The sequence below is a fragment of the Artemia franciscana genome, chromosome 17, assembly GCF_032884065.1.
Source record: "Artemia franciscana chromosome 17, ASM3288406v1, whole genome shotgun sequence".
NCBI lineage: Eukaryota > Metazoa > Arthropoda > Branchiopoda > Anostraca > Artemiidae > Artemia > Artemia franciscana.
This window is the reverse complement of record NC_088879.1, coordinates 43,734,907-43,758,796: the sequence shown is the minus strand read 5'-3', so window position 1 is coordinate 43,758,796 and position 23,890 is coordinate 43,734,907. Positions and strand designations below refer to the sequence as shown.

At 33.9% G+C, this 23,890-nt stretch overlaps 2 protein-coding genes across 7 annotated transcripts in view; one reads left to right on the top strand and one right to left on the bottom strand.

Moving 5' to 3' along the window:
* Window positions 1-23,890, bottom strand: part of LOC136038279 (uncharacterized) — a 187,791-nt gene that overhangs the window by 87,373 nt on the left and 76,528 nt on the right. The window contains exon 3 of one of the 6 annotated variants that reach the window (XM_065721404.1): window positions 19,396-19,452. The exons of 4 other annotated variants lie outside the window; for them this stretch is intronic. In XM_065721404.1, the coding sequence (XP_065577476.1) occupies window positions 19,396-19,452 (57 nt within the window). Of the gene's footprint in view, window positions 1-18,549; window positions 18,677-19,395; window positions 19,453-23,890 lie in introns of those variants that run through there. One more of the 6 variants, XM_065721403.1, reaches the window with a different exon arrangement.
* Window positions 92-1,128, top strand: LOC136037722 (N-acetylglucosaminyl-phosphatidylinositol de-N-acetylase-like). Its single transcript, XM_065720492.1, has 2 exons — window positions 92-174; window positions 488-1,128. Exons 1-2 carry the CDS (start codon window positions 92-94, stop codon window positions 1,116-1,118), a joined length of 714 nt encoding a protein of 237 aa, XP_065576564.1. The 3' UTR covers window positions 1,119-1,128.

Below are 23,890 nucleotides of genomic sequence, written 5' to 3'. Positions count from 1 at the left end.
TCAAAATCTATAAGCAAATATTTGACTTGTTTAATAGGAGTAAAGAAGAACTTGTTTTCAATCATAGAACCTAACCGCAAGTGCTCAAGACATGCCACAATTAAATAAAAAAAATCGGGAAAAATTAATCGATCAGCGTCACCAGAACACGGTGAATAAACACGACAAAAAACTGTGATCATTGTCAAATACCACAATATTAAGCTTTGGGTAAGAAAAACTGAAATGCTTTGAGGTTAAGACCATGAAAAGGTGTACAATTGTATAAAAACGAAACAAGACAAAACTGGCAGAAAAGGAAAAAACTAAAAATATTGCAAAAAGGAGCTGCATAGACTGCTGATAAGATATTTTAATGCTAGCAATAGGTAGAATACTAACAAGTATTCCTAGGAGCTGCAAATATGTAGCTTATTTTTAAAATTATTTTATTCTTCAGTTAAATTGTCAAGACCGAAAAATGACTGATCTTAATAACCTCAAAAAGTTTCCCCAAAAACTCATTGTTTGTCACTGCCCACCCTGATGATGAATGCATGTTCTATGGCCCAACAATCATTAAATTGATCAAAAACCATGTCCAAGTATATATATTATGTTTTTCTTCAGGAGTCAATGACCGGGAAAAAAAAGTACGAAAAGGCGAATTGCAGAGCAGCTGCCAACATCCGGGAATAGACAAAAATCATGTGTCAGTTCTAGATTCTCCACTATTTCCTGATAGTATTAAAACCTCCTGGCCAGTCATTGACGTAGCTACTGAAATAGAAAACTATATTTTCAGAAATGAAATTCAGACTGTATATACATTTGACGAAGGCGGGGTCAGTGGTCTTCCCAACCATATTTCACTGTACAAGGCCGTTAGGCATTTAGTGCACTGTTCGAGAGTAACCAGTTATTGCAAATTCTACTGCTTGAAGTCTGTCCCTCCAATTCAAAAGTATATTTTTTACGGGAGGGAATGCCGAGGACATATCTTTGCTGCTAATAACGAAGGAAGACTAAAAATAGAGCGAGCAATACAGAGGCATGCTAGTCAATACGTCTGGTTTCGTAAGGTCTATATAACTTTTTCAGTTTATACTAGAAGAAACGTGTTTTTTCCTTTAAACTGAACTAGATAATTCAAACTAATTTTATTCCTTTCAATTACAGAAAATTATTGAATAATCATGCTTGAAAATATCTTTTAATTAGCTTATCTTCTAAGGGGCGAATCGGTCGGACCGATACCACTTTTTAAACACTTCTGAGATTCCTAGTATAATAACCATGAAAGAAGGTTACGTATTGGAAAAAATAAATAAACAATGTTAGTGATAATTTTGTTACATTCTAAATTTATGATACTTACGGTTGAAATAAATTTTTGAACTATAATGGAGCTTCTCAAATTTTGCAACGAAACAAACAGAGTTTTCAGGTTAATCATCAATCATCAAGGAATGGAGATTCTCATAGCATGTTCTGTAAATAATAGATGATGTCTTCAAAACCAACCAGAAGTTAAATGAGAAAACTACTGGATATGGTCGTTCCAAGACTACTAAAAAAATCTATAGACAAAGATGTGTCAGTCTTAAATATTCCAATATACCCTGATAGTGCTGAAATTTCTGCCCAGTCATTCAAATGGCTACTGAAATAGCTAAACTTTTAAAGATGAACGAAGATATTTTCAGATGGTCTATACATTTGACGAATGTAGGTTCAATGTTCATCCTATCATATTTCATTATCCATAGCAGCTAAGAATTTAGCGAACTGTTAGAAAGTAGCTGTTGATAGAAATTTTACTTCGTGAAGTTTGTTTCACCAATTCGAAAGTTAATTTTTATGGGAGAAAAAACTGTGAAGAAATCTTCGCTGCTAGTGACGATGAAATGCTAAAAATAGAGCGTAAAATCCTGCAGTAAAACTGTAAATGTTAATTCTTTATGTCAAATGTCTTTCAACCAAAGCTTCTTCTTGATGTCATGGTGTTGCAGTAGATGCGACACAACCACCGTTGGAAAAAGTCCAAATTTGTCCTTAAAGTTGTCAGCAATTTAGATCATTTGCGGCCAGAAGTCAATTTGCCAGTTTTAAAAAAAAATCTATGTAGCTGATATCAAGGCCAGGTTCTGGCATAGCTGTGCAACAGGCAGTTATTTACTGTCACTTGTCTTCTTAAAGCTGCTTCTCAAAGTTATAACCTATTTAGAGTGTTTTTGTTGTCAGAAATATCAATATTCCAGTTGTACGAAAAAAAAATCTACCAAATTTTTAGGTTGGGTTCTGGCACTTGCAGTTCCGACATGCTTGAATATATTGATTGGTGTTAGACCTGTTCAACTATTTTTTAACACAGATGACGTAGCATGACAATTTAATTCGTCATTTTTATTTTCTGACAATTTTAAGAGCTTGGGAAAAGCTGAGGATTTTCCTTGGGACTAAAACTGTGAAGTAAATAATGAAACTTTTTCTGAATATAATGGGAAATAAGTGATTCCCTGTGGTATTCCATGGTTCCTGTAACTCTTTGGCCCATGAAATTCCAGAAAAAGCGGTTCTCCTTCATGACCTTTGACTACCCAAGGAAATTCTTGACCCGTGGCTCTTCATGGATCATTGTACTGGCAAATCCCATGAATCATCATGACCAGTGGCATCCCCTAGCGCGTGGCTCGCTATTTTCTTTCCTCATTGATCATCATCATGGACAATGGTTCTCCGTGGCTCCTGGTGGGCTCTTAGTGTAAAAGAATTTCTTTAGAGCACAAGTTAGTTTAAAACAGCATTTCTAAGGTCGATAGTATAAAAAGTTCACAAATGTTCTCTATGTATCTTTAAATTGGGCAGCTATTATGGGAGAATTGCACAAAGGCAGACTAATATGATGAGAAATGTAGATTATGAGACTATAGAAACGAGTGGTTTCACACTCATGTTTGTCGTAAAAATAAACGGATTGGAAAGACAAAGGTCACAAAGAATATTGTTACTTTAAAAAATGTCTTGAATATAAATGACTAGTCTCAAATATTGCGCAGAAGAAAATCTTCAGCCAAAGAATGACTGTTGATATTGTGAAAAGGAACTTCCCAGTCTTAAATTATTGTATAAAGATTAAGCGTCACGTTCTCAAAACGTTTACTCGAATTTTCATGAGCTAATTGAGACAAAACAATTCACATTGTGCATTTTCTGGAACATTATCTGAACTTCAAAAAAGGATATTATAGATTACATCAAGAAAATATGTACACATGATGGAATAATCGAAGCATTGAATGTTCATAAAGGCATGTATCTGAACCAAAGAACAAGCACTAATTGAGACATGATTGGAAATATGTCTGTGCCTTGTTGTCTAAATGAGCGATTGAATTTCTTTGGAATGCCAAAAAATTCAGAATTTGTATTGTTATACAATACAAGAGTCACATTAACAGAAAATGACAAATAAATCTTTAAATACAACTCATTGGGGCCCTTCAATACTGTAGGTATTACTTGTACAGCCCTCAATTTTCCCAAGGAAAGATGAACAAACAAAGATGATTCCTTTGGAAGTTGCTATCTATCTTCTATATATATAAAAATAAGTTGCATATTTGTTTGTTTGTACACATATGGCTTCATTATAAGTATATAAGGCTTTGAATATGACGTCATTAAAAGTATATAAGGGGCCGATTCAAAGAGAAATTTCAGTATAAATCCTACAATGGCAGAAGAAACAACCGAGGAAACTGCTCAAAGAGTTATTTCAAAGAAAAATTTTAGTATAAATCCTACAAAGGCAGAAGAAAAGCCGAGGAAGCGGCTCAAAGAGAAATTACCAAAAGGCTTGCGGCTAAAAGATAAAGTAACAAAAGAAAGCGTGCCGAGAAATCACAAGAACAACGTGAAAACAGGCTTGCGGCTCAAAAGGAAATTACCAGAAAAAATCGTGCCGAGGAATCACAAGAGCAACATGAAAACAGGCTTGCGGCTCAAAGAGAAAATTGCCAAAAGAAAGCGTGCCGAGGAATCACAAGAGCGACGTGAAAACAGGCTTGCGGCTCACAGAGAAACTACTGAAAATAATCTTGCCGAGGAATCACAAGAAAAACGTGAAAACAGGCTTGCGGCTCAAAGAGATAATACCAAAATAAAGTGTACCGAGGAATCAGGTACAGCCCAGTCGATGATTACAGCTTGAGTAGATGTGTTGCGCCTCAGGAAAAGTTAAACTTCCTCAACTGGCTGCACCACCAGAGCCATTGAAGACTTTGCTTACTGGAACTACGTCCGAATCTAAGTGTTTTTTATTATTAAATAAAAGCTGTTGGGATGGCGCTTCGCACCACCCCAACACCTAGCTGGTGGGGGTGCTTCGCGCCCCCGCGGCCCCCTCGTGCGCGTAAGTCGTTTAACGCTATGTGTTACTTACGCACCATTGTAGTTGTGTCCCTGTGTCCCACCTGTGAATATATATATATATATATATATATATATATATATATATATATATATATATATATATATATATATATATATATATATATGTTTTTAACTATGTAAAACTTGCGAATATACAACATTCTTCCTTGTCCCATTGTCTGTGCATATAAATAGATTGTCAGGTTTACCGACTCTTGAACATGCAAAATATAATTGTCCATGGGAAAAACATTCCATATTCAGATCTATACCTCATTATTCTAATGATTGCCCTTGAGCTTTGTTGATAGTGATTGCTAAGCGAACATTCCCTGTGTCCCTGTCGTCATTTATATATCCCCCTGTGCCCCCCGATTTCCCCGTTGTAGTTGTGTCCCTGTGTCCTGGTCTTCATTTATATTCCCTGTGTCTCGGTCGTCATTTGTGTCCCGCTGTCCCAGTGTCCCAGTCTGTAATTTCTCTTTGAGTGTCCCGGTCGTCATTTATATTCCCTGTGTCCCGGTCGTCATTTGTGTCCCGTTCTGTAATTTCTCTTTGAGTGTCCCGGTCGTCATTTATATTCCCTGTGTCCCAGTCGTCATTTGTGTCCCGGCGTCCCGGTCTGTAGTGTCATCTTATAATGACGTCATATACAAAGCCTTATATACTTATAATGACGTCATATGCAAACCCACAAACAAACAAACATGCATACATACAACTTATTTATATATATATATATAGATATAGTTTCTTTTTTAGTTTTTTCTTTTTTAGTTTTTCTTTTTTTTAGTTTTGTAGCTTTTTAGTTTGTTTAGCTTTTTTTTCTTTTTAGTTTTTTACCTTTTTATTTTTTTCCTTTTTTATTTTTAGGTTTTTTCTTTTTGTAGCTTTTTTAGTTTTTTTTAGCTTTTTTTCTTTTTAGTTTTTTAGCTTTTTTTATTTGTTTGCTGTTTTTTTCTTTTTAGGTTTTTTTTTTTTAGTATTTTTGGTTTTTTCTTTTTTTAGTTTTTTAGCTTTTTTAGTTTTTTAGTTTTTTTTTTTTTTAGTTTTTTATCTTTTTTTTAGTTTTCTTTTTCTTCTTTATTTTTCAGACGTCATATGCGGACAAACAAACACACATATGCGGACACACTTATAATTTATTTTTATATATATAATTACATGACGTCATAATACTCAATCCTTATAATGACGTCAGTCGACAAACATGACGTCAGTCGAGAAACAACTTCATGACGTCATAATGCTCAATCCTTACAATGACGTCAGTCGACAAACACAGTCGACAGTCGACAAACATAACGTTAGTACACAAACAACTTATTTATATATATATATATATATATATATATATATATATATATATATATATATATATATATATATATATATATATATATATATATATATATATATATATATATATATATATATATATATATATATATATATATACAGAAAATATAACTCATGTTTCCAAATGACGTCGTTTGGTGCCCAAATCAAAACTCAAGATCAATACACCGGGACAGAGGGAATATAAATGACACCCGGGACACTCAAAGAGAAACTACAGACCGGGAAACAGGAACACAAATGACGAATGGGACATCGGGACACAGGGAATATAAATGACGACCAAGACACAGGGACACAACTACAACGGGGACGCCGGGGACAGAGGAAGAATATATAAATGACGACGGGGACACAGGGAATATTTGATTAGCAATCACCATCAACAAAGCTCAAGGGCAATCATTAGAAAAATGCGGTATAGATCTGAATACGGATTGTTTTTCCCATGGACAATTATACGTTGCACATTCAAGAGTCGGTAAACCTGACATTCTATTTATATGGACAGACAATGAGACAGGGAAGAATGTTGTATATTCGCAAGTCTTACGTAGTTAAAAACATATATATCTATTTATATTAGCAGGTGGGACACAGGGACACGTCTACAATGGCGCGTAACTAATATGGCACGTAACGACTTACGCACGCAGAGGGGGGGGGGGGGCTTGGTCCTGGCCTCGAAATAACCTGCATACTTTTTCTCAAAACTGATATATTGACATTTCTGGTGATAAAAGAATTTGAAAAGGTCACAAATTTAAGACAAATAATTTATTTTTCCCAAGCTCGTTGTATTGAACCTATGGTGACTCCATCACACGAAGGAGAGGCTCAGATTGTCTTCAGTTTGAAGAAAAGCGGCAATTATAATCAACATATGTATGCCTACTACCTAGCCATGTCGATGCCCAGTCACGATATTGGCTACACAGGCTTTTCTTCTTAAAACTGGCATATTGACATGACCACATAAATATACGTAGCAAAATTAAAGAAGAATTAAAGAAGAGTCAAAAATGACAGTGAAAAGTCATTGGGACCCTTCACGACTGTATGTATGCCCTTTAAAGCCTTCTATTTTCCCGGGAAAAAAGCAGGAAACAAAGGTGATTCACTCGGAGGCTGGTACTTACAAGAAGAATCGACATATACAAGTTCATCACACCGAGTGCCGCACCCCAGCATACAAATTTTCTAGATATTTTTTTCTTGAAACTAGCATGTTGATACTCCTAGCCTATGTTGAAGTCGTTCTATATCAAACTTATGGTGACTCACTGACTTGCAAAAAAGGCTCACGTTGTCTGCACTTACAGAAAAGTGACAAACCAAATGAAAATATTAAATTGTAACATATGATGCCATATAATACATGTGATTTGGTATATGATGCCAGTCGATGCATGAAGGTACATCATTTCTCAAACTTAAACCTGAGAAATGAATGATACTTGAGGAATACAATTTAAATTTAGGGTGCCTTTTGAGACGTTAAGGCTTCTCATCTCTCAAAATTGAAACCCGTGTTTCTTGAAACGTTCTAACAATAGCAATAAAATCAGATATGTTTTAAGCAAGTACGTCTAAAATGTTCATGGTCCACAAATTACACAAAATATGCCTATTCAGAAATAAGGTACCTTCATACCGTAAGACAGTAATCTAAATTTCTTAACACAATCTAAATATAGTAATTATATGAAAAAAGTTTTCAAAAAGTCAGAAAAGACAAAAAAGATTTTTGAAATATCAAAAACATATAATAAGAAGCTTGAAAGCTACCCTATACCAAAATGAACAAACAGATATGAAAATAATTTCCAAAAAGTAAAAAGAAAAAATAGTAAAATCATCGAAAAGTCAGACATACATGATTCAAATTCTCAAAAAGTAGGAAATATGTGAACGAAAACTCAAAAAGTTTGGAACACAAAAAGAGAGTCTTCAAAAAGTCCGAAGAACATTTGAACAATTTTTTTAAATCAGAAACACACGACCAGAAATTGGAAATGTAAGAAATATTCGAAGCTAGCATTCAAAAAGTCAAACGAATAAAGATAAACTTGCATAAGTTTACAAACACGAAAAACGCATGAATTCGCTAACACGGACAGTATTTTTACGACAAATACTCACAATTGCTATGTTATTCCAACTGTAAGAACCTAATGATAATTTAATAAATATAACAATTTGAAGAAAATGATTTAGGTAGCTTAAGCTATGTGTTTTAGGCATATGATGCTGGTTGACTAATTAAGGTACTTTATTTATACTAATTGAAATCTTAGTTTTTAAAATAATCAAACAATAGTAATAAAGTCAAGTATGTGTTGAGCATATTAATCTGTGACTCGTATGGTACACAAGTACCTGAGATAAAAATTTTAAGTATAGGGTACTGTTTAAGGAATGAAGGCTTCTTGTTTCCTTAAACTGAAACTTTTGTTTCATAACACTTTCTAACAATAGTGCTAAAACATGATGTATTTTAAGCAAATTCATCTAAATTCTCTATGATCTGGAAGTTCTTTGATATATCATCTTTAAAGAGAAATAAGGTACCTCCATGCCTCAAGGCAAAAATAGTGACTTCTTAAATAATCAAATGATATTTAAAAACTGATCTGAATTTTCAAAAAGTCAGATACCACGAATAGAATGCTCGAAGAAACAAAATGCATGAACAAAATCTTAAAAAGTTAGAATCAGAGGAACAGAAACATATCATTAGGACCTTCAAAGTCAATTAACATGCGAACAGAATTTTGAAGTAAGTTAAAAGAGTGAGAAAAAAAATCCAAAATTAAAAGATAATTGTCCTTGAGATAATTTTATTCTGGGACTATGCGAACTTTTGAGCATATTCGTATTAGACGATCTACCAAAGATATGACTAATCTTCAATTTTAGCCAGGAGGGTTGTTTGAAGAGAAATGCAAATACCTATCATTATGTGTAGATTTTCTATAATTCAAAATTTCAAGGCTGAGAGAGTTATTGAAGATCGAGACGTCTTGAAAAAGCAGTTTATGATTATCTTCTTGTTCTAAGGTCAACTGAAGGTTTGAATGTAAAGTGATAAAATGAGTCATAAAGCTGTTAAGTTCTATCTCTCCATGACCACACATAGAAGTAAAATCGTCAGCAATACGGTCCTGGAAACTCTGTTACAAAGGAAAAAGACTTCTAAGTGAAGAGACACATAAATTAACTTTATTCGGGATCACCTTCATTATTTGCCCCCGTTTAAGGTCTCATCTAAGTTTTCGGGGGGGGGGGGCATTTGTATACCAGAGCGAATTCATAGAAAGGTAAATCTCAATAGAGACACTGCAGAAACCTATTTAAGCCCCATTTATAATAAATCAATTAATTCTGATCGTTTTTACTTCAATAAAAAAAAACATATTTTTCAACCCAACCGAATTGGTAATGGTGTCTAACCTACGAAGTGATTGGCTTTTAAAATTGATCTGCATAAATTGCAAAATTAAATCACCATTCAGTATTGTATATTTATTCAATTAGCCTTAGACTGTCACTTTGAGAGTACCTTCATATTTTAGTTTTTGTGTGTGTTTTACGGTTTGATTCCTTGTCATCTTTAGATTTTTATATATAATTTTTATTTTATTATCTTGCACTAAAGACGGTCAAGCAGAAGTCTTGACTAAAATATTTGCATTGTAGTCTACGTATTTCACTGGCGTATATTATCTTCGTTTCTCTCTTTTTTTACTTTTTTTTGTTTTTTCATTATTAGCCAGTGTGGTCTCAGAAACTATGCATAGTTAAACTAGAATACAAGGTTCTTACGAGCAGAGATTCTTCTATTGGTCGGAAAATACAAATCATTGATATTAACACATTCTTTGCATGGTATTGTAACATAGACATAGACATAGACATTTTTTTTTATTTTCATCTAAAACATATAAATTAAACAAATAATTTACCATTAACGGCCACCCTTAATATAAATTAAGACAAAATAGTCCTGACTGTGGCCGCAATTCTAACCACAATGAATCTGCTAATAAATTTCTTCATTTCTTTCCCCCACCCAAAAAAAGAAGAAAAAAAAATAGCTAAGGGGTATTGAGCAGAATTAAGTTATTCTGTCTTTTATTCGACAAAGGAGTGATCAATCGTTTGGACAAACTTTTATATCATATGTTCCATCTTGTCTCAGGATATCAAATGTATTTTTGAGAATAAAATCAACAAGAGGAACTTCATAATTTCCCTCAAATTTGATGGTGGAGGGGTTGCCCAAAAATCACGTGTTTTATTCAAATCATGATAGAAGGGGTAAAAGACATTGGACCTGAATGCCAAATAGATATCATAGGGCATTTTGTAAGTCTCCAGTGGCTATCCAAGAATCAAAATCAGAGTTGTATCCTAACGAACGAACAGGCAACCGTATCTTGCCTCAATGAGTTCAACTCTTTAATATCTTTTCAATATACTAGACTTCATTGTTTTGACTTTTTGGAACTCTGGAACTTCTTGAAAATTGTAATCAAGTTCACGCTAATCGTTTTCGAAAAGATAAAGCCTTTCTCAGTTGCGAATATTACAAGCAGATCGTTTCACTCTAGACGAGATTCAAAGGAATTCAAATAATTCATTGAAGTATACTTTCATTCAATGCTCTCGTCAGAGTAAGATGCATTTTAAGACCTCTGTGTGGATTTATGTGAAAAATATTATTTCATGATCTTTTGGATACTCATTCAATACTGAAAACATTATTTCAATAACTGTTGGATATTTAGTGAATACGTATTAATATTTGGACATCAGTACAATTTAAATGTACAATGGGACGTAAAAGGAAAAATCCGAAACGAGAAGGTACGAATATTTCATTAGACACCTCAGATGATAGCTCTAGCTCGAAACCGGAAATATCAATACTAGCTGCAGATTTTAAGCAAATTCTTGAAATCGTAAAAAAAAATGGCAATAAATTAGACAGCTTATGCAATCAATTAGGTACTCTTACTACAAGGGTCGATAATCTGGATAAAGAACATTCGGCTCTTAAAAATAAGATGGTTAATAGTGAATCGCAAATTGGAAAAATTGAAAATGATGCGTCCTGCCGCAATTTGCAATTAAAAATTTGTACCGATGAATTAATAAAAAAATTAAAAAGAAAAAATGAAGATTCAATGTGTTGGATTGTGAAATTGGAAGCCGCCAAGTTAGAAAATAATATCATCATATGGAATGCAGTTTGTGAGGATATTGATAACACTAAAGCTTTATTTTCAGAAGTTGTTCGCCATGGATTAGAATTACCTGAAGTAAATTTTACTATCTCGCAATATGACAGAAATCGTAAATTCTTAAAGGTGATACAAATAAAAAGACGACAAGTTTTCTATTATAAAAAATGTCAGCAAGCTGAAGGACAAGACATTTCATGGAAATAATAGCAACTTGTTTATTAGTGATGATGTGGCAGCCGAAATTCGTAAAATACATAAGCTGATCATAGCGAAACGGGATAAATTGCGGAAGATTCCTAGATATGAGGCATGGATATCATAGGGGATAAAGACAAACTTGTTTGTGAAAAGACCTGACGGCTCTATTACAAAATATTCATTTAGTGATAGCATACCAGAGGTTGACGACTTTCCAAAAGTCCAAGGACATGCAGGCCTACATCATAGTTTTCCAAGTGATGTTTCAGTGAAATAAAATCATACCGCTAATAGTAAAGCGCCCTGTTAGTTTTAAAATATACAAGTAGGAAGCGTTTAATCATGTTTTGTCTCGTAATTAATGGTTTTTTAGTTATCTTCTCACTAATTTTTGTTGCTCTATATATTTATTACGATTCTTCTCTTTAGTCATCTATTTTTTTATGTTTTTTTAATGCTTTTTCTGAAGCACACAGGGGTCTTTATGAATAGCGGTAGAATATTGAAAGAATTTGTCTTAGAATGAAGACATTTCTCTTTTCTTTTCTTAGTTGTTTCTGTGCGAGTTACATTTTAATTTTGTTTGTTGGGCGCATGGGTCGTGGTGTGGTTATTCTTGACATGGTGGTAATATTTGATAATGGATAGAGATAGTAATGGAATTCCATCATCTAGGTTAAAAGAATTTGAACGAGATTCTCTTTTGTTTCATTCAGTTTTTCAAAATATTGTAGCTAGTGATAATGAGGATAATAGCAGCATATTAAATATACCAAAAGTTCAATATTTATTTTTGAATGGATTGGCAAAGAAAAATTCTAGAACAAGGAGGATATCGTTTTGGCATTGCCGGGGCTGGAGGACTGCAAGGGATACAATTGACACTTTTCTATCGACATCAGATACGGACATATTCGGTTTATACGAAACTTTTTTAAATGAATTTTCAATTGAAACTATTCATGTTGATGGTTATCAATTGTTTCATGTTGGAAGGAGTATGCAAAAGAAAGGTGGTCTTGGTGTCTTAATTAAAAGTTGCATACCAGCCCGTGCGAGACTAGAATTTTTGCCGATGAATATTGAAATGTTGTTTGAATCTTGTGTTGTCGAATATATTTTTCCAAATAATGAGAAGATTCTAATCGCAGTTATTTACTGTAGTCCGTCAGCTAGTCAGATGGAGTTTAGGAATTGTTTTGAAAAATTCATGGATAAATTAGCTAGTCTTAATACTTCTTATCTAGTTATGGGAGATTTTAATATAGACTTAATGAACCTTGTTTCTTCTAATCAGAATAGACTGGATAGTAACACTTTGAAGTTTTTAGAATGTCCGCTATCTCATGGATTATATCCTGTATGTCTTGTACCATCCAGAATAACCGATACGTCTTATTCACTAATTGATAATATTTTTTCACCTGAAAGTGCTGTTAGTACATATGTCATTCCTGATGATTCATCTGATCACTGCAAACTTATGGCTGATTTTTTGCAATATTTCCCGTATAATGAAAAGAAGTCAACAAAGTGAAGAGACTTTGGGGAAGAAATTTGTTAAAATTGAAAGAAGCACTAGGTGATGTAGGGTGGAGTTCAGTAATTGATGAAATGGATCCGGATCAATCCTTAGATAACTTTTATAATATATTGACTGAAAAGCTTGATACATTTTGCCCGTATAGAAATCAGAAAGGAAAGAGGCATACACCAAGAAAACCATGGGTAAATGCATCACTTTTGAGGTCTATTAATGAAAAAAAATCGCTTATATAAAATTAAAATGAAGTATCCCACTGAAATAAATATAATACATTTTAAAAACTATAAGAATCTGTTAGTAAGGATTCTTAGAGAAAATGAAAGTGTATTATGAAAATTCATTTAAAAATCCTGATTCTCCTCGAAAAACTTGCTAATATGTTTAGTGATTATTTTGCTGGTGTTGGTCAAGCGATTGTTTCAGCAGGAATATATTTGTCCCCTTACAGGTCACATAAAGAATATTTACCCCCCAATGAATGTACGAGCATATTTCTGGTCCCTGTTAGTTTCGCTGAATTTCATAAGATTATCAAAAATATAAAAAACGGTAATTCAGTGGGACATGATGAATTATCAAAAAATTTGTTAAAGAGTATTGCCGGAGTTATTTTTGAACCACTAATCCACATTTTCAATTTGAGTATCAATTCATGTATATTTCCTAGTAGATGGAAAATTGCCCGAGTAATTCCATTGTATAAACAAGGCGATAAATCTGTTGTAAGTAATTATCGTCCAATTGCAATTTTATCGCCATTATCTTAAGTGTTTGAAAAAAATTTTAAAGAAAGGATTTCTAGCTATTTAGATAAAATAAATTTCTTTACCAAATATCAATTTGTATTTAGGGCAAACCGTTCGACAGAACAAGCAGTTGCAGTTCTTTTATTGGAAATAAATGATTGTTTAGATGATGATTTCCATGTGGCTACTGTTTTCTATTATATAGAAAAAGCATTTGACACTTTAAATCATGAAATTCTTCTTGACAAAATGATAAATTCCGGCATAAGAGGGAAATGATTGCAAATTATTAAATCATACCTCTGTGGCCGCAAAATCACAGTAAATGTCGGTGGAAAAATGACTAATTTAAAAAGTCTTATGGATATTGGTGTCCCCCAAGGCTCAGTATTAGGTCCACTTTTATTTTTGATCTATATTAATGATCTTCCCCGAGGTTTGCATGAGAATATTAGCCATGCAGTTCTGTTTGCCGATGATAGAGCTATTACAGTTAAAGCTAGAGATTCATTGACATTGATCGAAAATCTGACTATAAGTGTTACCTCAGTTAATCGATGGTTTGTTTCTAATAAACTAGTACCGAATTTTAAGAAAACTAATTTTATGTTTTTGGTCGTTCAAAACGTTCCACTCGAGAGATTTCTTGTGAGGAGCTACAGGTTGGTGATCAAAAAATGTGTAGGGTCAAATCATATCGTTATTTAGGAGTTTTTCTTGACCTCCTTTTGTCATTTCATAATCATATTGAGTATTTAAGATTAAAACTTGCGCAAAATATTGGGTCGATGTACCGTGTGAAGAACATTTTTCCTTTTACCATTTTAAAAATAATTTACCACTTTCTAATTACTTCTTATTTGAATTATTGCTCAGTTGTATATCTTAATTCATTTTGTAAGCATAAAAAACCCTTACAGGTACTACAAAATAGGGCAATAAGAATACTTAGAAATTTCTTACATCGACCTTCAAAACTTGAAAATATTTCGGAAACTAAAACATTATTCCTCTTCTTAAATTTGTTGGATTTAAATGATATACGAATATTAAACACTTCCATATGGCATTTTCAAATCCAAAATTCTAAAAATTATTTCTATGACAAATCTCTGTTAATCTTACTTCCTTATTCGGATTGTTGGAGGTCTAGGATGTATCAAATTCCTTTTGTAAGCTCTGAAAGGTCAAGATTTTTGATTAGATACCAAATACCCTTCATTGCTAACAATCATAAGCTGAATGATAAAATTCTGTTTGATCCATCCCAAAAATCTCAGCAAAAATCTCAGCTAAATTTAAAAAAAGCAAATATTAAAGATTGTTTGCTAAAATTTTGATTATTCACCACTGATGATGGAAATTTAAATTATTTGATCTTCTTATTTGTGTGTTTGTTTTTGTGTCCCTGTGTCTGGGACAGCCTCCCACACCCCTCCTGCCTGATATTTATATATTTACTCATCTTATATGAGTTTTTTTTATATTTTATGTGTCTTCTACCGTATTATATTTTGAAATAATTATTACGATGAGATGTTGATGTTTTTTCTTATGTTTTTGCACTGTCCGAGCTCTGCTCTCTGTTGGGCCATAATATTGTTTGTGTATTTTTTGAGTCGAATAAAGAAAAAGTTGAAGTTGAAGTTAAAATAATTTTCTTTGGTCACTAATTGTATCCCATCCCATTGCACTAAAATAGAAGCGATGAAGCTGCCAAGGCTCTTGAGTCTATCCTTGAACAAGGTTGTTAGAGGAAAATTAAAATAGATCAGGGTAGTGAATTTGTTAATCCATATATAAAAAAGATTTCATAGAAATATAATACAAGGCTCTATTATAGTCATAGTCTAATAAAAGCAACATCGGTTAAAAGATCGATAAAATATACTTGAATTCGAATATTGAGATATTATACATTGAAAAATACTCCAGCTTTTTTCATGATTTAAATACAAATTATTTTGATTTACAATAAGCCGTCTCATAGATCTCTGTCCAATCTCATTCCTCTGGAAACTCATCTTGGTGACCATGATAAAATTTACAGTTTTCTTAAGCAATGTTCCAATGAAAGGGAAGTGAAAAATAAATTCAAAGTTGGTGATACAGTTCAAATCAATCGAACCCTTAATGTGTTTGAATTTTTTAAAGTTTCAAAGGTCTTAAGAAATTAAACTTGTAACGTCTCGCTTTCTTGATATGAAAGACAAGATATTCTCGGTGGTTTTTATGACTATGAATTTCAAAAAGATAAATCAATAAAGTCTACTATATTGAGCAGATATTATATAATGAATTCATAGAATAGATTCAAAGTTCAAGGTGAATTCATCTATCTTAAAATTGGAAATTTTTTGCCATTATCAAACGAGTAAGCTTTCTCAGTGAGCCTTATGAATAATGAATTTTAATCCCAGGGATACTAGCTAGATATTGCAATATTTGGCAAAAGATCGGTTTTAATTAAAACTTGTTACAGATTTACTTCAATTTCATTTCTGGATAAACCGATAGCAAAAGGAATTAAATTGAAAATTGGCTAATATTTTTAATGAAAAAGGAGATAAAAGAGGAAAAAAAGAGTAAAAAGAGAAAAAAGAGAGAGAGTTTTTAACTTTGCAGAAGCGAGCGGAAACGGTAAAGAAGTGCCGTAGTACCGACCGTACTTTTGTACTTAAACTGCTGGGGACAGGTGTACCGGGTCCCGCACTTCCCATTTTGGAGATGGCAAGCGAAAAACTTTTTTGGAACGTTGTTTTGAACTATGCAACTCGCGCTAGTAAACCTGTCTGCTCTGATGACATTGTGACGAATACCCATACCTTTTTTGGTATAGATTCCAGTATGGCAGCTAAGGAGCTAGTGTGGACTCATGCTAACTTAGCAACTCGTATAACATCCAGAGAAACCCTACCAAAAACATGGTAGGCATCGTAAAATCTATTCAACAACGCGATGAAATTAAAATTAGTCTCCCAAAATATTTTATTTTTGAACCTGATGAGTTTCTGGAAATTGCTGGTGAGGTCAGCGCTACTTTAACTAAGAAATAACCGAGCTGGCTGCTAAGTTTGAGAACTTTGTTGAGTCAGGTTGATCCATTTCCGCTAGTGGTCGTGGGTTTAGTAAAAATGACTTCACGCCTATATATCGGAGTCCCTCCTTTGCAGTTGCTTTGAAAAAACCTCCCAAAGATGTGACAGATGCGGCAGTTTAGAAAGAATACTTGAAAAGTTTGTCGCAACGGTGCTTCTTAAATCTCTGAGGACGGTAATTGAAGATAGAAAGAACAACGGTACATCTGTAGCTCAAGTAATTTCGACCACCGATTTCTCTCTCTGGGCAAAAGCAAAATCCCCAGCTTATTACGGAGTTGTGCGTCGACTTCCAGCTGAATTTGGCTCTGAAGATGTTTGAGCTAAGGTGGAAAACTGCGTTTTGGCAGTCCAGATCTGTGCAACCCACTCTTATAATCGAAAGTTTGAAAACAAACAGCGTTTAATCAACGCAATGTGTTCTCCCATTCTCCCATCTCCCGCGTCTACCAACCGAATAATACGAATTCCTATCACCCCAATGCAATTGGGGTGAGAAGTGGTTGCATTGGGGTTCTCACCCCAATGCAAAAATAGACCAAGTTCTGGTATAATCAATAATCTCCGTTTAGGAACAAAAGAAAATTTACAAAAGCTCTTAAGGACCACAAAATCATGTTGATACAAAAAAATGTAGACAATATAGCAAGTGGTTCTTCACTTTTGTCGAAAAGTCTTAAACGTTCCGAGGGGACCTCTACTTGTAATATTTCTGTAATTAAGTGGATTAGTTATTATAAAGCTGGATTTTCGTCACCTGATCCGTCAACTGAAAGTGAATTGGAAAAAAGCTAGGCAGTATCTTGACTAAATTCAAGGGGTCTACCTTCTCAATTACTCCTTCTGATGTAAAGTGTGCTTTAAGAAAGATCAAGAAAAGAACATCCACTGGCGTTGATCTTGTCTCTGCTAAACATTTTGAAAATGCTAGTGATTTGCTTGTGGAGCACATCTCGCTGTTGTTTCAAATGTCAATTTATTCAAGTGTGGGGCCACAGCAGTTTTGCATTGGCCAGATAACTCTTATTCCCAAAAAGGGAAAAAGAGATATTGAAGATTGTCAATCACACCAGCGTATAACCATTTCGTTTACCTTGTTCAAAATTTTTGAGTGCACTATTCTCAGCAAAATGTCTTGTATGTGTTATGCTCCTATGCATCCGTTTGATTTCCAGAAAGAATTAGGTTCAGAGGATGCTATTTATTCCTTTTTTAATGTTCTAGCTGATGTCGAAGGATCTGGAAATTTCTATGTTCTTTGCGCACTTTACATAGCTAGAGCATTCGATTTGTGAATATTTTCCCAGTTTTTGTCAGAAGCTATAAAAAGAGGGGTTGATCCATTCTGTTATTAATTATCTCCATTGTATGTATAGTCATCTTAAAGCTAAAATAAAAGGGGGTTCAGATCTTTTCAAATATATTTAAGAATGTCAGACATGGTGGTCTGACTTCCCCTGCTCTTTTTATAATAACTCAGTTTCTGCTGATCAATGCTTTATCGGAGTGCACGTGTATTTATGGTGGAATCGATATTTCTTTATTTACATAAATTGATGATATTTGAAACTAAGTCCTTTCTTTTTGGGAAGAACGAGAACTTTACTAAACTTCAGTATCAATATCAGCGAATCGTTCTGAATTTTAATGTTGATAAAACTGTAGCAATCGCTTTTAATCTTAAGGGTAACTCTGACGTACAACTTGAACGTTATGAAAAATCTATTCCGTTTTTTAGTATCCTTATTTATCTTGGTATGCCATTAGAAGAAGTATTAATGAAACTATTAAGCCTGTAACTCAAAACTTCGCTAAAAAGATTCGAATTTCATATGCTTCGCTTGCATCTAATATCACAAATCGTAGTCTAATATCACAAACCTTTCCAAACTTCATGACAGTCTAACTGTGCCAAATCTTCTTGCTATGTCCCCCATTTGGAAATTTTCTTCTGCTTCAAATAAAATAAGATATTACCAAATTTATTTTAAATTCACCAAGTATCTGCTGCATCTGCTTCTTGGACCATTAATTCTTCTCTGGTACAAAAATTTAAATTGATTATGCCTAGAAATATTATTGATAAAAGAATAGAAGATTTCAATCTTCTATTCCATGATTTGGAATTGATTTGGCGATCAATTTCTAAATTCAATCACCTCCCAGGTAAGACAACATCAATATCATTTCCCATCACGCAACATCATAAGGGCCACGGGTCAAGAATTTCCTTGGGTAGTCAGAGCTCAGGGAGGCGAACCAAAGCTTCTTAAATTTCCCAGGCCAAGGGGTCCCATGGACCATGGAGTACCAAAGGGAACCTTTTAATTCCCATCATTTCCTGAAAAACTCTTATCATTTACTTCACAGGTTTAGTCCCAAGGAAAATCCTCAGCTTGTCCCAGGTCCGCAATCAACAGAAAACAAAAATGACGAATTATATTATTATGCTACGTCGTCTGTGTTGAAAACAGTTGATGGCAGATTTTCGAAATCATCAAAGTACATTTTCGAATAATACTATGCCCTTTTCAAGTTTATATCAACTGATTTACGAGCGTATCAAAATGAATCTGAATTTATATATCCTTTTAACAGCCTCTGTCAAAATACCCTTCAATACAGGATTTATAATCCCTTCTTTTCTAATGTTAAAAACATATCTAAAATTCGTCCTAATATTCATTAAGTCAAAATCCTGCTAGCGTTCCTTCTCAAGGTCCATAACAACCACCTATGCTGCTCGTCATATTATTATGACTTTGACGTGTTAGTAAGACTTTTACCTGGACATACTTGGGACCCGTTCTTCGTATAGAAGAGATCTGCCTTCTTTGAACAACCTATAAATAGAAGCCATACGGTAGAAGAAAGCAAGACCGTCCCAAAAATACATTGAAACGAACATATAACCGAGATTTGAAGATGGCTGGTACCTCAAAACTACCTGAATGGGAAGATTTTATCGCTGCAGCATCAAGGCGGGACGAATAGATAGGCTTTGTCGATGCCCTTTGCGCCACCATTGGCTCTGGAGGAACTAAAGTCTAAGTTAAGGTTCCTCTCTCTTTCAGACAACCTTCTGCAGTTTCTCAGCCTTTTATGGGTAAAACTAAAACTTAATGAGCCTTATGTATTAGGAATCAATATAATTAGCCAATATCGATTGATATCAAAATTCTGTTTCCAGACTTTCGGTTAACATTGCCACTCCATTCTTAAAATTTGTTATCACAAACTGTTTGATATAGTTGCACATAAATCCAAAAACTTAAAGGATAGGACGTCAACCGTGCTTAATAGGTGCTTCAATAACAAATAAGAGAATTTGGACAATTATTGGAGTTACAATTAGATATCAGAAGTAAATTGATTTTAGAAGTATCGATTTTAATCATCAAACTATAATAGATTTAATCAATTTAGTTATATTATATCCTGTTATAAAAATTCCTATTTTCTGTTTCAATGATCTAGTGTTTCATTTAGAAAATTATATCTAATTTATCTACCTTCTAATTTTTCAATGATTTCATTTCTAGTCTATTTGCAGATGTAGAGGGTGTATTTATATTCACCATTGACACCAATTTCGAAGGTTTAAACATAAGAAGGTTTAATATAGAACTGATGGAATAGAGAAACAAAAATAAATATGAAGACAAAAATTTGACCTGAGCAAATGCTGTGAAATCAGAAGCATACAGCATTTTTGCAATTTTGTGGTTAACAATCTTCGTCTATTATCTTGAAGATAAATTTCTGAGGTCGACATCTGATATGGATACATGGTGAGAAATAGGAAGTTATAAAGGTGGTATATCAAGAAATTTTGGAAAAATCCCGAGTTTTAGAACAAAAATCCCTAGCTAGAAGAAAATCACCAGCCAAGATAAAAAACCTTTAAATCACTAGTGCTATAAAAACAGGTACACACAGTCCAGATATTTTGATCACACATACAGCAAGCGTCATCAGTAGAATTACCACCTAATTTATGGTGTAACGTCGAAAATACGTACCTCTTTGTACCTGTTTTTCACTGTCTCAATAAATGGATTTATCCCCATTTGAAGATTAATTTGTTCGTCATAGAAAACTAGTGTTGTCTAAAAAGAATAAGCCCATTTCAAAGTGTTACGTCAAAAAAAAGACAAAAACACACATGCAACAATGACTCACGATTATTCTGGTCACAGTGTAACCACCACTGATTTAATTGGATTTGGATAATTTGAATGCAGCAGTGTCCACTAAAAATAGGTAAACTTTCGATTTACTGATCATCCTTCTCATTATGCTACAGTTTAAAAGGGAGATTTGGTGATAACACAGTTCAAGGGATATCACCTCTGGCCAGTGCGGATTGTTAGCGTTACAAACCAAAGAAAAGTCGACACCATAATTCGTTGTGTTTTGCTACGGATCCCATGACTTTCAGACTGTGGTGGAAGCAAATCTTCTCTCTTATCAAAACAACTATCTGAAAGCCTCGAAAAGTACAGCTGAGGGCGTCAATCATGTTTTCCTCGAGTGTTAATCTTCTCCTGATATTTATTTTCAGTTTCTGAAAAACTAAGTTGCAAAAAGCCCGGGTACTAATTTAACTGCTTAGAGCACAACATCTAGACTTCAAAATCAGCTTACTTTAGCACAAAATAAAGTAGTAAAGCTTAATGCTGGCCTTGCTAAGGAAATTGAGAAAAAGTTAAGCAAAAATTACTTCCATTTTCCAAAATAGCAGGGGCAGGAGGCTCCTCAGAGCAGGCCGCTCTAAACCCTAAACAGATCGTTGAGAAAATTTATGATTCGATGTGGCTAGAAAATAACGGGAAGTTTGAAAAAGTTGAAAAATAATCCAGATTCAGTTAACAAAGCTTCGGGTTTCTACTTTTGAGGAAAAACTTGCCGATTACGAAAACAAATCTAGTGAATTATCCGGAAGTTTATTGTTTTGTGAATGACCTGAATATTTATTAATTCTTTTGTAGAAATTAGCTAGTTTCAGGTATATTATTTCAGTAATTATATTAGTGACGATCATTGTATATGCGATTAGAATATCTGAACTTGTGTACCTGTTTTCCTTTTTTACTGTCTAAATACATGGATTTATCCCCATTTGAAAATTGATTTGTTCGTCGTAAAACCTTAGTGTGGTCTAAAAAGAGGATGCCTAATTTGAGGCGTTACATTGAAAACCCATTGTGAATAGCGATTTCAGTAGGCTGCTGAGGATCTGGAAGATGCAGCTAGACGGCATAATAGCAAAATATTATACTGGCATGTTAATAAATTGGAAGGGAGTAGTCAATCCGGACTAGTCCCAATTAAAGACAGAAATGGGGCCAAAATTAGTGATAAAGAAAAAGTTAAAGAAAGATGGGTGGAACATTTTGAGAATGTGCTAAGCTGAGATACAGTGGCGGGGAAAGATATAGACGAACATGAATAAGTTTGTGATACCTTGGATGTGAAGGAAGATTTGTTTAGTGAGGAAGAATTAGCAACAGTACTAAAAGGATTAAAAAATAATAAGGCTCCAGGTGCTGATAGTGTGAAGAGTTTCTTAAATATGGTGGCTCTCAGGTTAGAATAAGCTATTGTAAGATTACGAATATGATTTTGAAAAAGGGGAAGTACCTAATGATTTTAGGAAAACCTTAATTAAACCACTAAATAAGAAAGTGACCAGAGTGAGTGTCGTAACTATCGAGACAATTAGTCTGGTCTCTATAGGTAGAAAATTACTTAGTAATATGATACTTTTTACACTGAGAGATGATGTACACAAAGTTTTAAGGAAAGAACAGTGTGGTGATTTCAGCATATTAGATGAAAGTGTGAGCAGAATGAATGGATTTTTAGATGAATTGCGAGTACAAGGTGCTAGAATAGGCTTGAAAACTAATAGGCATTGAATAGGCTCGAAAATAATAGGCTTGAAAATTAGTAAAGACGGTTTGAGCAGTGTAAATGTTAAAAGTAGAGTAGCTAGGGCTCAGGGTGGTTTTTCACAGTTAAGAAAAAAGTTTGGAAGATAGATAGATAAGTCTGCAAACCAAGACTAGAATATCGGAAGCTACAGCGATGACAGTGGTCAAACATGGCTCTGAAGCATGGGCGCTCCGAAAATCAGATGAAAATTTACTAGATTTTTTCCAGAGAAATTGCCTACGGATTGTTCAGGGTATCCGGCTGACTGACCGTATTTCAAACAGTAGTACGAAAAATGTGGTTCAATCCCGCTTTCTAGGGCTATAATGAAAGAAAGGTTGAGATAGCTAGGCCACGTTCTGTGGATGAAGGATGACAGATTGCCGAGGATTGTCCTTTTTGGCCAACCTTCTGGGGCTACATGGACAGCAGGTCGTCCTTGTCTGGGTTGGGAGGATGTCATAAATAAAGATTTAAAAGAAATGGGAACTTCCTTGGAGGGTGTAAAGAGGGATGCCTTGAATAGATTAGGTTGGAGGAGGAGCGTGCGTAGCTGTGTTGGCCTCAGGCGGCTCGGTGCTGCAGTGAGTTATTAGTAGTAGTAGTAGTAGTAGTCTCTTAGAAAATAATCTAGTAAATAATCCGAAAATTGATTATTTTGCAAAAGAACCAAAAATTTATTTGGTTTAAGTATAGATATATTGTTTATATATTTGTTATGTATATTTGTTTTTTGTTAATTATTATTCAACCGTTGAACAGTTAAGATCTATCTATTCTTTTGAAAGGATTAACCTATGGAACAGTTTTGAAATATTTTGATGGTAAAGGATTTTTATTCTGATTTAGCTAAACACGGGATACTTTCAGTAGATACGAAATATTGAGAACATTTTTTCAGCTTCTAAAAATATTTATTCAGTATCTGCGACCGAGTAGAATATGTAACATTACTGGATCAAATGAATTGACTGTAGTTTTTGTCTGCTACATTAATCAAACTTTTGGCATTCTTGAAGTGAGATAATTTCATACAAAATTAAAGAGCTGCAGGCTATAACAATTTTTCAATAATAAGAATTATAGTGGCACACAATTGTATTCGTATTGGAAAAACCTGTGATAAATAAAGCTTTGAATTTGTTCATTTTATTCCAAGAAATGTTTACACAGGGCCAATATCCAGGGGATAGTCATATCTAAATGATAAGGAATCTCAAATAATAGCGATGCTCACAATAATGAAAGGTCAGTCAGCAAAAATAGACCCAATTTCATCAGAAATAGGGGATATAAATGGGGGATTGGAACATTTATTAACTAATTTGGAGTAAGCAATTATTT

Excerpts from the sequence above, each read along its gene's own strand:
- LOC136037722 (XM_065720492.1), top strand. The coding sequence starts at position 92 with ATGCCACAATTAAATAAAAAAAATCGGGAAAAATTAATCGATCAGCGT. Across the intron at positions 175-487 it reads AATAAACACGACAAAAAACT|TTTCCCCAAAAACTCATTGT; the intron begins GTGATCATTGTC and ends AACCTCAAAAAG.